Consider the following 15,833-nt stretch of genomic DNA (forward strand, 5'->3'; position numbering starts at 1 on the left):
TTATTGGCCCTTGAGCTATGCGATTTTTTCACTTTCTTTTCTGTTGGATTATCCCAAGTGCGAGTTAGTCAAGTTAACCCGGGTTAACTTGCATTTTCTTACTCAATGTTTTTTTATTTAACTTCGGTCTTTTTTGTTATGTCCTTCTTTTGCGAGTTTAATTTTTTTTTAATTTTGATCTCATGTCATGAGTGGCAGATTGGTTAAGTTAACCCGGGTTGACTCAATTTTTTTTCCATAATTTTTTATGGCTTTTATTTTTTTTAATTTCATAATTTGGCATCAGATTATTTTCCCTTGACCTTTGTCATTTTTTCGCTTTTCTTTCTATTTTGTTATTTTGAGGGTGAGTTGATCAAGCTAACCTGGGTTAACTTGCATTTTCTGTCTCAATATATTTTATTTAACTTCGGTCTTTTTTGTTTGGTTCTTGTTTTTGAAAGTCTATTTTTTTTATCCTGATCTTATGTCGCGAGTGGCGGGTTAGCCCATGTGGACTTAGATTTTTTTCCATTGATTTAAATGACTTGTTCACTTTTCTTTATGTTTAGTTATTCTGAGAGCGGGTTGGTAAAGTTAACCTGGGTTAGCTTAGGTTTTTTTAATGTTTTTTTAATTGAAATGTGGTCTTTTTTACTAAGCCATTCTTTTGAAATTCTTTTTTTTTATCCCGGTCTCATATTACGGGTAGTGGGTTTGTCAAGTTAGCTCGAGCTGACTGAAGTTTTATTTTTTGACATTATTTTTTTGAAGATTTTTTTTGTTTTTATCTTTAACATTAGGTTATTAGGCCTTAAACTTTACAATTTTGTTTTGCTTTTCATTTCTGCAGGTTGTTTCGGTCTCATATTTTAGGTTACGTTTTAGTAAATTTAACTCGTGTTGTCTCGGATTATCATCGCCTAAATATTATCTTAGCATTGAAAAAAGTTTGGCTACATCATGGGCCACCTATCTAGTTAGTTATAATCAGATGACAGAAGGACAAAAAGGGAAAAAAGTCAAAACAAAAGAAATAGAATGAGAGGCAATCCACTTATATGGTTAGAGAAGGACCATGGTTGTGTAGAGGTAACTAAAAATTAAGAATGTTGTCTAATTGTAACCATACCATAAATGACCCCTCACATCAAGAAAGCTATAGCTTCTTCCCATAACAATAGAAGACAGTTGTAACACTCGATGTTGATATTTAGTTAAGCAATTGCAAATATTTCTAAAATCTCTCATTTTCCTATTACTTAAGAAATCTTAACTTTCCATCTATATTAAATGAACACCCAATGCACTCAATGTTGATATTTAATGAATCATGGATCATAAATCCGTTTCAACAAAAAAAATATAGTTACAAAGAAAAACTTTGTTATTTCAGGATTTAACCATAAAATTTGGTTCAAAACCTAAGACCTTCTAAGACCTTTATTCTATATACTTCTAAAGCCGCCTACAAAATCTAGATTGAAGTAAAAAATGGATTGACCCATTATATGTATAAACATCTGAAACATTGTCCCTATCATCTTTTCAGGTGCAAACAGTGCTTGCTTTAGGCCATCTTTGATAAATAAACTCTTGAATATAATCAAATAAGCATTCACATTCCTCTTTATAATTTGCTTCTTAATGCAAACAGAAAAAAGGAAAATAGTATTAAATTAAATTAAATTAAATTAAAATTACAATTTAAAAAAAAACCATAATGATGTTTCACTATAAACTAAGGCACAAAGGCATAACTAATAAACACTATTATACATGGTTTGACATCATTTTAAATTTTTTAGACATGAAATATTGTCATTTCCTCAAATTTTTTAAGTGATTTTTTGTCAAAAAATTCTCACTTTAGTTTCTAAGTTAAAGTGTTATCCAGAATGTTTCTTGGACTTCATTTATGTTAAATCAATCCTGAATAGAGAAAAGTTAGGAGAAAGGACAAGAGAGAAAAATCTCTACTAAGCTATAATACAAATATATAATCAACAATATTGATGTTGATGTATTCCTTTTCAATATAAAGTTCAAGAAGATGATTTTAGCATCAAAAAAGAACTAATTAATTGTAAATTGAAAGAACAAGTGGATTTTTATAGGTTTGCATTGAAAAAAAATAAGAGTTGTAAATGTACAAACTTGATGAAGATGCAATGAAAAATTCAAAGGAAAAATGCCTAAAAAATTCAAACAAGAAGGTAAGCCCAAATTAAAAGAAAATGACTAAGTTAAAATAAAAGGTATGCCCCAAGAAAATAGAAAAGGGCAAATCAAAGAAATACAATAAGAAAGTTAAACAAAATGAGATGATCCTAAATTTGTAAACTTCTCAAACACTCTTTGAGCATATGAATCCCTTTTTGTTCATAGCCAAAACCTTAACCTACATTTTGTGTCTATATAAAGTCTTTTTTTAAACAAGCAAGCAATCAATCAGAACTAATAAATGGCATTCTTAAAAAATGTAAATGACTTTTTTTATAAGAGTTATGGCTTCATGAGCATTATATATATTATTATTCATATTGTTAAAATAAATGATCAAATAAAGGTGAAATTTCTTGACAAACCTCAAGCATTTCCTTAAGCCTCTTAAAATCTAAAACCAAGACAAAACATAACGTCACCTCACCATATCCTTTCATCAGTTTCAATCTAGTCTGTATGAAAAACCAAAATCATCATTCCCCAAACCACCTTATGAATTGCAAGAAAAATAAAAATAAAATTATTTTATTTTTACATCAAAATAGTTTCTGCCTTCAAAATATAAGATAGTTAAACTTTTAGAAAAATCATCCAGAGCAAAGGACTCCTCATAAAATCTAAGAGAAAAAAAAGATGAAAAAAACCATGCTACAAACTATGTTTATCTGAGCTACTAACAAGCACAATTAGAAGGCACAATTAGGCCAAATGGGATTATGATGATTAAAAAGGTAGTTGTTCCTTTTTGAATGGTCAGCAAAACAAAAACTTTTTACAGTAAGCACAAGAGGTAGTAATCATTGTAAAAAACCCAAGTTGTGTAACTTATAAACATTCAAACAGATGATTGCATGGGCAAACTCAAATGGGTTGATTGACAAAGAGACCATGAGAGGCCAAATCACAAATAACAACCCCTACCACCAACGAAAAAGATGAATTAAAAAGGAGGAAGGGCTAAATTCTAAAAAGGTAAAATGCATGTATGTTATCTAACCTCAAAATACTAGTATTTATGCAATGTTTAGCAAACATTTTATGGGTAATAACCCTTAGTGGAGTCCAATAGTGCTCCAATGAATCCAAGTCAACTAAGATTTGACAATGTTTATTTTAACATAATCTTACATCAAAAGATCTAACCCTATAATTAAGGAACACCAAGAATTTGATTTTTAAAAAAAAATCCTACAATAGAATTTAATATATAATGAGAACCATATTCTTTCAAAATGATATCATTGAGTTATTGGATTTAAAATGGATTTCAAACCATCACTAAAAGTGCTAAGAGGTTGATCCGAAGTCGCTAGATTTCAAACTAGTGCTAGAAAATAATCTCGTGTTTGTGGATTTTAAACCATACCAAAAGTACCTAGAGGTAGTTCTTGAGTCATTGGATTTCAAGCCAGTAACAGAAGACTGATTATGTGTTGGTGGATTACCATTACCAGAAGTGCTAAGAGTTAGACCCTAAATCATTGGATCTCAAACTTATGCTACAATATTGATTCTGAGTTGATGGATTTCAAACCATCACTAAATGTACCAAGAGGTACATCCCAAGTTGGTGGAGTTCAAACCATCACCAAAAGTTCAAAATGGTATCTAATATATCATCTCGTGGTAGAATTTAACCTATACCAAGAAGAATCACATTTGGAGATTTCAATTCAACTAACATGACAGTTAGATAAGTTATTCTTGCACCATAAAGCAAGTCACCTTTCTAAGTGGCCAAAATCTCAAATCCCGATAAAGTCTTTTAGACTTTGAAAATCTTTCAAAACTTTTCACAAGCACTATTTTTCTTTACAAGTTTACTATATAAGCAATGTAAAGAATGAGCAACTGTTATAACCTGTTTTTACCCCTCCATTTTATTTTTTAAAATACAAAAATACTTTTAAAAAACATAAAAAAGAAAAAAGTCCAAAGATCAACTTTAAATTGGGTCGGGAAAAATTTTCTGGGTTTTATTAGGCATGATATATTTCCTAAGGGTATAATTAAATAAAAGATGGTTGCAATTGAAAACAACTAAAAGACTAAGGACCAAAATTGTTAATTTGGCATACTTATAGAGGTTTTATGAATCCCATTAAAGGCATAATTGGTTAAATTTTTAATTTTATAATAGTTTTTTATTTTAATTAAAGGGATTTTAAGTTTGACATGTTTCAAGTTTAGCTTTTTCTTTTTTAGTCTATAAAGTCAGCCTATACTAACCAAGATAGGTCTTTTTTAAGACCTATATATCACCAAAGTTTAGTCTTGTCAAATTATTTTTTGTCTAAAATGTTTTCCATGTATATGACCGAGACCCATACTTCAAGCTCCATCATGCATTATTAATGATTCTTGGACATTTAGATAATGTTATAACCTCATGTTCTAGTTTTAAACTTGAAATTATCATAACATCAATAATTGTTAGTTATTTCCTTTTAGTTTTCAACTAAAAGAAATCAAAATTGTTCACTCATACATCATTAGATTTTGGGAAAAGTTTGCAAGGCTCATTGGGTTTCATTTCACATTAAAAGACCTATTGGTTCAACATTCAAAATTTTCAAAATTATTCATCTTTGTTTTCAAAAGAATCTAAAATGTTTTGTTATTCATTCTTAGTGTTTAAGGTATTTACTCAATATAAGCCATTATCTTGGATGTTAAGAGAAGTAGTCAATTTTTTTAAAATTTTAAATGAAAAACAAATCTTAGAAATGTCTAAGTTCAATATTCGCCAAACAACTAGGAGTGTTGGTCTTTTTGATAAATTCTCATATATGCATGTTAATAAGAATCCAAAAAGTTGTTCATTTGTTGTGGATGTACACATATGAGTTATAACATTGATATATACAAACACTAATAAGGAGCTAGTTAAACTAAGGTATTTGACAAAAGTAAATTAATAGAACAAAGAATAAAACTTAAGGTTACAAAGATAATTAAAAAAATAAATTTAGAGCTTTTGATTTTATCTAGTTAATCCCATACAATATTATTATTCCTTGTTATAAAATTCCAAAAGTTAATGTTGATGATTAAAAGATCCCGTGATTATTCAATATTTTCTCTTAAACAATATTAAAAATATCCCCACCTAATAATTCAACATATTTTTAAATTAATTGAAGATTCATTAAGTGCTTTGGGTTTTTCTTAATCTAAAACCACATTAATCATGATAAAGTATCTCTATCTTTTGTTTAACTAATGAAGGTTAGTCCTAAAAGCCTTTAATAATAAATTATCTCTTGGTTTCATTATAATCCAATAGATTAAACAATAATTGGCTAGAAAATTATAAACAATAAGATTAAGAATAAACACTTAACATGAAAAATTTAGAAATTAAATAACTTGGAATTTAAATTGTGTAATCAAAACCAGACTACATCAAAGCCTTATAAAAAATAAAATTTAATTCATAATGAATATGAAAATAAATCATGTTCTTATTGGAATACATCAAAGGAAAATTAAGATGAAAAATAATTTTTTTTTGCTTGAAATCGGTTAAAAAAGCATTCCACTATAACATCTGAGTTCTTCTAGTTCTCTCTTTCTTGTTTTCCCTTTCTTTTAATGGTAAAAAGAACCTTATTTTATTAGTTTGGCCATGATCTATTTCTCTACCTTTTCTCTTTTTTTGGTCCAAAATTTTCTTTTATTTGTTTTCTAATTTTTTCCCCAAAACTAGCAGATTTTAACCTCTAACTTCTAGCTCTATTTTTTATACCAGATGGATTTATTTTGAGATATTCATAAGAATTAAAAGTTATAGATATTCCTTTTAGCTTTTTTTTACACCAAGATGACTTAATTTGGATATTTACAGAGAAAGTTATGCTTGATTTACATATTCTTTTGAAATTTCTTACAAGAAAATTTCCTTTTTCTTACATTAATAAATTTCACTTTCCTCATTCCTTTCTTTTTCAAAACATTTACACAAGTCAATCAGACCTCTTCAAGGTAGATTTTATCATTTAATTAGTTTTTAAATGAGCTTCTTCGATATCGTAAGCTTTAATCCAAGTAGGGCTAATGTTTAGTTAGAACTCAAGGATTGATGTTGAATTTTCACTTCAAAGCCCATGAATCCATGGATTTATTTATTTCTACATATAAAAATAAATAAATAAAAACTATATAAAATATAAATATTTAAGATAAACTAGAATAAAATTAAAAGTAATAATATGTAAAAATCATATAAAAATCAAGTACACCATCTCGATAGGTGACAAGTTACTCGTTTTTAAAAGCAAAGAGTAGACAACGAGTCATCTGATCTTAAGGCTAAGGGTGGGTTGATAACCCACAACAAAGGGCTAAAATCCAATAAGTTGATTTGCTTATTGCTCCTGTCTCAAAGTAAGAAGTTTATGCTGCTATTTAGGCAATGAAACGTCTTGGTGGTTTGGGCATAGGGAAAAGGCCTAACTTCCTTTCTTGTTCACAATCCCTTTCAGGTTTGAGGGAAGAAGACGGTGCTATATAGAATATCTTCTTGTTGAAATAACCACGAGGATGGATGCCGCTCTCAAATGGAATTTGTTTCAGTTGAATTTGCTAGTATCATAAATAAGATAAAGAAGTAGTTGATCTTGTTAACGGAGTTCTATGTCTGGCTTTCAATTTACGTGAAAGAGATAGGGTAGGCAACTCCCTAGGCAAAGTCTCTTCTCTAGTAAGAACCAAGTGATGGATAGGTCAAACTAGGAGAAACAAATAGAAAAGAAAGACCAAGTAAGATCAAATAAATTAGCAGACTGATCACTAAATAGATACAAATAGGTGCAATCAAGAAGTGACCTTTATTTTGGCTTTTTGTTAAAGGCCTAGGAATGTTGGATCACAAAGGCCACATGCTGGCTTTTTTTTTTATTTGTGTCTTTTTTATCATTCAAACATTTGGTTCATTTTAAATCGACCTTTAAAATTTATTTTGGTTTTTTTTAGATTATTATAATCTCAAATAAATATCACAACATTTGATTAATGCTCAGTTTTATAAATGTTAATTTTTGTTATAATATTATTAAGTAACAAATATTCTTTTTTTTAAAAGTAAAGTTGTTAAACTTAGTAGAGTTCATTATTCTAGTCATAAGTTTGATAGGTTAAACCGCGAAACTCGAATTGATATAATATGCTGTTATCTTAATATTTTTAAAAAATATTATTTTGAATTTTTTTTAGAAACAAAATCATATTTTTATTATCAAAATTATCTTTAACTTGTGAAATCAATTGAATTATATAAAACAATTCCTGCACACATTAATTTTGAACCTAATCTAAACAAAAAGTTAAACTAATCGATTTCAAAATTAACACTCTAAAATCAAATTTAATAACTTTAGCAGGTAATTCTTTCTCACTTAAATATTTAATTTACCTTAAACATTTTTTGATCCAACGCGCGTGTCTAAATGAAAATCAGGGAACATCGAAGAGCACGAAATACGAAATACAGTCTCATTGTATTTCATAAGCTCGCAAACAAATAGGAAATCAAACTCCCATAACCCTTCCGTTATTTCAACTGAACAAAACCCTAATAAAATTCCCTCCCTCCCTCCCTCCCTCCCTCCTCTTGTCAAGTAGTAAGTAAAACCCTAAAAGGAAAAAAGAAAATTAAAAAAATGGGCCGTCGGAAGAACAATCAGACCTCAACGAGCCTCAACAACACGCAGCACCAGGCCACCAAAGTCTGCTTCGACGACGACGAAGAAGAAGAGAACATCAATCTCGATGACTCTATTGTAGCCACTGAAAAAGCCATTGCTATGGATGACGTAACTATGTCTGACCCGAACGCCCCCTTTGTTGACGGCGGCGATGATGATAAAACCAGCGCCGATTATTACTTCGATTCATACTCTCACTTTGGTAGTACTCTCCTTGATTCGCTTTACTTTATTTATTTAAATCTTCTCTTGTTTTTTTTTTCCTTTGGTAATAGTATACTAGGTTCAGTTGACTTGAACAGAAGTTTTAGACTCCTAATGAATGGTACTCTGGCATAGAAAGTTTTTTGTATCTGTCTTAACCTTTTTTTTGTTTGTGTTTTTGCAGGTATTCATGAAGTAAGTGTCGTAGCCGGATTCAATTCAGCTTTTTACTGGGTTTCCTAACTTGGTGTTTTTTTATATATTTATTTGTTGGGTTTTAGTTTTGATTATATCTTGTTTGTGCATTATAAGTGATGATTCAGAAGCTTTTGTAACTCAAAAGTGCTGCCACATTTTTTTGTTTTATTTACCTCACAAAAGCCCCTTTTGAATCAGCACTTGTTATTATGTGATATACTTGATTTGTTTCCGAGTAATGCTCTGCATTTTATCAATTGATATTTTATTGCTTTACCATTTTGTGTCCGTAGGTTTATTGTTTTGACTTTGTGTAATCTATATTATTTCATCATTTTCAGCTGAGATCAAATTTTTCTTGTATGATTTTTTATATATCTTGAGATCTGGATTTCTAAAACAAATTGTGGAGTTGATTGTGTATCAATGCTTAAACTAAGCCAGCTGTTGATGTTTCCTTGCCCATCCTTACACTGCAGGAAATGCTGAAGGATGGAGTGAGAACTAAAACATACCAAAACGTTATTTTTCAGAATAAATTTTTATTTAAGGATAAAGTAGTACTTGATGTTGGTGCTGGGACTGGAATTTTGTCATTGTTTTGTGCCAAAGCTGGGGCCGCCCATGTCTATGCGGTATGCCTTCCTCCCCTTTCCCATCCTGCACCCACCAAGTGGAGTTTATATATGCTAAAAATTGGTTTGCCAATGTTTCTATTTCCAGGTCGAGTGCTCTCATATTGCTAACATGGCCAAAGAGATTGTTGAGTCAAATGGATTTTCCAATGGTAATTCTATTCTCTTTGCGTGTTCCAGTAATTTTTTTTTTTATCTCTCTCTGTTGCCTCAAATGCCAAGTCTCACTTCTCACTGCTTACTTGTGTTTCAATGTCATAGTTATAACAGTTTTGAAGGGAAAGATCGAAGATATTGAGCTACCAGTTGCTAAAGTGGACATAATTATTTCAGAGTGGATGGGATATTTTCTGTTGTTTGAGAACATGTTAGACTCAGTCCTGTACGCACGTGATAAATGGCTTGTAAGTTGCAATTACATTTCTCTTTGCAAATTTATAGCTTGTTCTTTGATAAATGTTTATACCTAGAGAGATAAATCAAACAGGCATAGCTGACTAACCTGTCAAAGTCAAATCTATAAGTTTCAGAACCCTGGAGGCACATGAATGCCACAGGAATCTAAGAAAACCATCATATTAGATTTGACTTTGACGGGTTAGTTGGCTATGCCTGTTTGGTTTTTCTCTCTAGGTTCTTGATTGGGATTTCATACAAGTTTGAAAATTTTATTTAATTCTGAGGGAACTGTTCATTGGCATGCAAGGAATTTCCTTCTGGATTGAAGGGTTTTGTTCATGCTATTCACATAAAATTTACAGACCAGGGAATATTTTGGAATGAAAGTCTCTTGGATAAGAATAGAGCTTTCTTGGGATAATGGTGTGTGCTGGTATTATAACATTAACAGAAATTAAAGTCACCAAGCTCTTTGGCTTTAGGTCAACTGGACGTGTGCCCCTTTGGAAGGAAGGGGGAAAAATGCCAACCAACATTTAGGTCATTCATGAGTCTGGAACTACTATACTTGTTTAGTAATTGAAAGTTCTTCTGTTAGCTATTATTATACTCCATGGGATCATCATTGGTGATGCTGAAAAACTTTGCTAAATCAATAATGTCAGCCTTTTTTACTCTATTCTTTGCTTGACTCCAGGTCAATGACGGAATTGTGCTGCCAGACAAAGCTTCTCTCTATTTGACAGCCATTGAGGATGCTGAATACAAAGAAGATAAGATTGAGTGTAAGTCTATTGTTTGGTGTCATATGTAGATGAGAATCATTTTCATGTGGATCCATCAAATGTGTGGAATTTGGCAGCACAGCCAGACTCCAGTAGTAGGTAGCTGTAGGGAATTTCACTCACATTAGTTGCATGTGTGGTTTCATGTGCTATTTGAATTTGTTTTCCAACTCTAAATGCTTTAGGGGGTGGCATTTTAATAGTTCTTATATCTGTTTTGTTGCCTTGGCTTGCATGCTTGCTCCAGTTTGGAATAATGTCTATGGCTTTGATATGACCTGCATCAAGAAGCAGGCCATGGGGGAACCTCTTGTTGACACTGTAGATCAGAATCAAATTGTTACAAATTGCCAGCTGCTCAAGGTTGGATATGCTTGCATATGCATACAAAGCATTTGTGTGTGCGTTTGCATTTGGTCATCCACATTTCTCCAGTTTGCTTTCTGTCACTGTCTTTACTTGGCTGATGTTTTTATTCTTTTTTGCCTTTTATCATTTCAGACAATGGACATCTCTAAAATGGTTTCTGGGGATACTTCCTTCACAGTTCCTTTTAAGCTTGTAGCAGAACGTGATGATTACATCCATGCATTAGTAGCCTACTTTGATGTATCATTTACAAAGTGTCACAAGTTGATGGGATTCTCTACAGGTCTAACTTTCTACTTTGCACTCTTCAGTTATATTTTCCATATCTTCCAGTGTAAAGTTTTGTTTTAATACATACAGCGAATCAAGTGGGTTGAGTGTCTTTAACACTTTAAATTCCATGACTTGATTATGGGAATATTATATTTGTTAGACTAGAAAGTAACTAGCTCTAACAGTGAGGCAGGAGTACTCCTTTTCAGTGTCTTAGAGGGTGTTCTAAGCGAAATCATAAAATAAACATGAAATCAAAATCACAACCTGCATTTTTATGTTCTCAGTCGCATGTACGCATCAATTAAAAACAAAAAATAGTTTTCAGATTGTTCCTATGTGAAGGGGAGGCCAGTTGGGGTACATTTTAACAGTCTAGTGAAATGCCTAGTTAGCCTTTCTGATGAATTTGGAAAATGATGCAGGGCCAAGATCACGAGCTACACATTGGAAACAGACAGTCCTATACCTAGAAGATGTGCTAACCATTTGTCAAGGGGAGGCACTAATTGGGAGCATGACTGTCGCACCAAACAAGAAGAATCCTCGTGACATTGATATAACGATCAACTATTCATTGAATGGCCGACGCTGTGTGGCCTCAAGAACTCAACATTATAAAATGCGATGAGTTGCATGAATGGCTCTTCAGATTGCAAGTGTCACTGGGCAGAGATTGATGATGCTCAAACTGCTTCCTTGTTAGTGGGATGTCTTCCGAAACAAGCATGTATTTTAGTTATTTTCCAAGAATGAGGGCAATGTGATTGGTTTCCATAAAATGTCACTTGTTTGAAGTAGTAGTGGATTTTTCAAATTTTGATTTCCAAAATCTTTACAACCGTAGCTGTAATATTAACGTGATGATTCTCTTACTGATAAGTGGCTTCAGCTTATTCAGCTTGGGCCTTTGTCCCTTTGCTTTATTTATTTCCCTCAAAGCCATGCAAACAATATCCTTGCATTATCTTGTTTAAGTGCCACCCATGTTCTGAACAAAAATGTTTTATCAAAAAAATTATAAAATTATTATAATTATAAGATTTTTATTGTATTGAAATATTATTTTTAAATATTTTTAGTCAATATTTTATTAAAACATGATATTAATTAGAGTTGTTGATATTAATATATATTTATAATTTTTATATATATAAGAAAATATCTATTTTTATAAATTGATGTATTAGTAATATTTAGAGTTAATATATAAGTGTTTGTGAGATAATATATATACTCAACTGCTTCATATAAGAATTTCAAAAGAAAAATCATGTATTTATATAAAAAAATTTATATAATAATTATATAAGTGATAATTAAATATTAGATCACTGGGTTATCTTAATCGTAAGATCGGCGTTTGACTTGGAGGACTCTTTTCCAACCTGCCATAAAACTTGACGGATGGTTTTGTTGTTGCTTCTTATCCTGCATTTTCCATTGCTGAAAGTGTCAAGAAAATCACGAATGATCCTGACTTGCGACAAGTGTTCGCTCCGAATGCCAAGTTGTTAAAAGCGGGCGATAAATGCTGTAATTTGGAGCTAGCCTAAAGCCTGGAGGCAGTTGCAGAACAAGGCCCACAAGCTTTTCATAATGGCACTGTTGGTGAAAAGTTAGTGAAGATGTGAGAGAGGCTGGCGGGATTCTAACAATGGAAGATCTAAAGAATTACAAGGTGGATATAATGGATGCCTTAGCTGCAAACATTCTGGGCTACACTGTATATGGAATGCCACTACCTTCAAGCGGAACGCTTGGATTATCTCTGGTAGGTTATGTTTTCTCGCTTGCCCTTTTATATCTGTGTCAATCAAGTATTTCTTCTGTCAAATCAAGTAATATTCCGGCCGTTTTGATGAATCGACCTCTGGCTCTGAAGGACTGATATCCAGCAAAACTAGGACTAATCAACAAGCTGACTTCATGATAATGATGTTGCATGTTGCTCTGACTAGGATATAGATGAATATGAACAGGAATGACTACTTACTGTAAAGCTTTTACTGGTATCAATGTCACTGTGTCGTGATTCTCAAGATCACAAGCTATAATTAGCAGGTGGAGTAGGCTTAGAGATCACGGAACTAGCTACTCTTGCGTTGTGGAAGCAGAACGGAATGCTGTGTCAACGACAACAACAATAAATTATGGTTTTGGAGCTGGAATTCTCTCTCCTTCTACTGGAATTGTGCTCAACAACACCCACAGAGATAACCCCTGACATACTCCCTCCTGCTCCAGCAAATTTTATCGAACTTTACAAGAGAGCTTTATCTGCTCCCATGACACCTTTTATTGTCGCCATGGTTTGGCAGGAGGAGCTGTTATCCAGCTTCTTGTTCAAACCCTCCAAAACCCCATCGACATGGACCGTGAAAATGCAAGAGATTCTGTAAATACCCTAACATTCCACGGGAGACCTGCAGCAGTGAGCGATCCGAGAAAGGATGACAGGCCTGCAGCCATTTGATCTGTCAGATTTTCTAATCGAAAAATCCATGGAAAGAAAAACCCATTGGTAGCTAGCCACGAAACGTTTGTTCTGTAAAAGATTAGGCGATTTGTTCTCAACTCTTGAAATAAAACTACATTTTCTTAGCAAATTACATGTTGCATGATGATACTCCAACTTTCAAAATCCACTTCAACTTGGAAGTCTCCAGATTAGAACAGGGATGAAGCAAGCAAGCGCGCTAATGAGAGCAATAGGTGCAAGCTGTTGGAGGATCCATCTTTGCTCCAACATTAATATATATCCCAGGGTTGTGGGGGTAATAGTGGTCATGATTGAGGCAAGTGAAACATATTGGTAAGGTTTACGAACTTGTGTTGAAAGAGTGATTAAGGTATTAAAAATAAATTGTGCTGACAACAACAGAGTTTTATACAGGGAAAATGTCTCAGATCGAGCTTATTTTACAATACACAGCAAGATAAACAAAAAATACTAACTCGTCACAAGTCCAAGTGAGAACGATTGTGCCTAATCAATCATTTATGATGTTTTGTCCATCAGTTGTATTGGGCTCAGAATGTTAGACTTGCTTGTCTCAACAATGCAACCATTCATGACCATCTCTTCCAGCATGAAATGAGCTTTTTCTAAATGGAACATGATGTCTAGCTCACACTGGTGATAAGAGAAACAAGTTAAAAACAAAAGTTAACTTCCATGCGAGGGTAATGAAGGAAAACCAAGAGACAACTTTGGCGACATTGAAGGCAGGACAAAGATTAGTTCATCCTACATTCTCAAAGGAGACGTGAAGAAAAAAAAAAAAAAAACCCCTCATCCTTAGCATTAGAGGACTTACCACATTGCCAAAATGACGGTCCATGGTTTCAACTAAGAGATGTATGAATTCCAAAATCGCAAGCTCATTCTGCAATTGCCAGAAACAAAGAATATTAACTAAAAAGAGAGTAAGGTGAAGATAGTGATTACGTTAATAGCGAGCAGGCATCAGAAAACTCTAAGAGCTGCTCAGTTTGTAAATCCTCCTATCCATTTCCTCCAATATTGACATTGTTCTTGACCATCTATAGCCATGTCAAAGGATATCAAGAAGATAACTCATGTAACGGCATAGAATAGAAATGCTGCTGAATATTAGTGATTCCAGACTTGAGCAATTGAAGCATAAAACTAATAAGTACTGTTGGCTTGAAAGGCACAAAATAATAAATAATAAATAAACAAATAAAATTGAGTATTGTTATGGGTATTACTCACACTGACACTAAAATTGAGTATTATATAGTTGAAAAGATAAAACTTACTTCATCATTGTCAACTCCCACCAAGAAAAACAATGATGCGTAGCGTCGGTATACAATTTTGTAGTTGCGATGCTCTACAAAGGAACACTGTTATCAAGCAAAGGATGAAAGAAAACATGAGAGTGTGTTTCAAATGTTAATATAACTATAATCATATATAGTAACATAATTATTTGTTAGTTTTCATTAACAACAACAACACAACTCTCAGATCAGATGACGTTCATTAAAATTTCAAAGGAAACCCAAAGTTTTTTCCAAACAGAAAGTAACATAGATGGATGGATGGTACTTACTCCAAACAAAAATTAATCCACTTCATTCTTTCCAGTAATCATAATCATAAAAATGAAAGGAAAAAAAAAAACCTGTTGGTCGTTGCGAGCAAGGCATTTGCGAACAATTTCTCCTTCAAGGGCACGGCGTTCTTCGAGAGTGAGCCATTCATAGTATTGAGCTAAACGAGTTTGTCCTTGCTTGTTCACCATTAATATGAATCTTATCCCCATTTTCTTCTTTAAACCAAAATTGAACCGAACCAAACCAATTAATAGCAGTTGAATTCAGACACAATCCCATTTTCTTCTTTAAACCAAAATTGAACCGAACCAAACCAATTAATAGCAGTTGAATTCAGACACAATCATATCGAATTTTTTTATCAAAAAAATTTAAACAACAATAACAGGATCTTTTAGATCCAAGATGAAGGAGAGAGAGAGGTACCTGGTGATGGAGGTGATGACGACAAGAGTGATTTCTAGAGAGAGAGAGAGAGAGCGCTGCAACAAATATGGTGAGGGACGGGGACGGGGACGGGGACGGGGACGGGGACGAGTTAAAAAAATAAAAATGAATGATTCCGGTCTTGTGATAAATATATTTTCTCAATTCGTTAAAACTTAATGGTTTTAACCAATTGTATCCCTAATTACTTTAACAATACTCTAAATCTAAATAGCGTTGGAAAATTACTGTTTCCCACACCAAATCACCGTAGATTGCAACATTCCATTCCCCCTTTTTTTTTTCAACTTTCCTTTTTTTTTTTTAATTTCAACTTTCCTCTGTTTGCTTTTTTTTTTTATTAATTTTACTTTTTAAATATTGAACTGGTTAAAAATTTTGCTTTGCAATTTTTTTCTTTAAAATACTGTAAATTGCTGTGGTGTTTTATCACATAGTTTTTCTATTTTATTTTTTAACTTTTCAAAATTATATTTGTTGATTTTTTAATATTGAGCTAGTTAAAAATTTTGCTTTGTAATTTTTTT

The 15,833-nt window shown here is 32.4% G+C and overlaps 2 protein-coding genes across 4 annotated transcripts; one reads left to right on the top strand and one right to left on the bottom strand.

The window, feature by feature from the left end:
* The first annotated feature begins 7,701 nt into the window (after nt 1-7,701).
* Nucleotides 7,702-11,699, top strand: LOC133687956 (protein arginine N-methyltransferase 1.1). The gene is made up of 9 exons (XM_062107313.1): nt 7,702-8,112; nt 8,299-8,309; nt 8,792-8,947; nt 9,036-9,099; nt 9,209-9,351; nt 10,044-10,131; nt 10,379-10,494; nt 10,633-10,783; nt 11,199-11,699. Exons 1-9 carry the CDS (start codon nt 7,866-7,868, stop codon nt 11,402-11,404), a joined length of 1,182 nt encoding a protein of 393 aa, XP_061963297.1. The 5' UTR covers nt 7,702-7,865; the 3' UTR covers nt 11,405-11,699.
* A 1,904-nt stretch (nt 11,700-13,603) lies between these two features.
* Nucleotides 13,604-15,443, bottom strand: LOC133688796 (AP-4 complex subunit sigma). 3 transcript variants are annotated; one of them, XM_062108409.1, is made up of 5 exons: nt 15,286-15,443; nt 14,928-15,074; nt 14,560-14,646; nt 14,094-14,162; nt 13,604-13,909 (listed from the first exon to the last, which is right to left on the bottom strand). In XM_062108409.1, exons 2-5 carry the CDS (start codon nt 15,066-15,068, stop codon nt 13,775-13,777), a joined length of 432 nt encoding a protein of 143 aa, XP_061964393.1. In that variant the 5' UTR covers nt 15,069-15,074; nt 15,286-15,443; the 3' UTR covers nt 13,604-13,774. The 3 variants fall into 3 exon arrangements, with proteins under 3 accessions (XP_061964393.1, XP_061964394.1, XP_061964395.1); XM_062108410.1 differs by having other exon boundaries at nt 14,928-15,071; nt 15,286-15,406; XM_062108411.1 differs by having other exon boundaries at nt 14,928-15,144; nt 15,286-15,404.
* Between the last annotated feature and the right edge of the window lie 390 nt (nt 15,444-15,833).

This window comes from Populus nigra, chromosome 3 (assembly GCF_951802175.1).
Source record: "Populus nigra chromosome 3, ddPopNigr1.1, whole genome shotgun sequence".
NCBI lineage: Eukaryota > Viridiplantae > Streptophyta > Magnoliopsida > Malpighiales > Salicaceae > Populus > Populus nigra.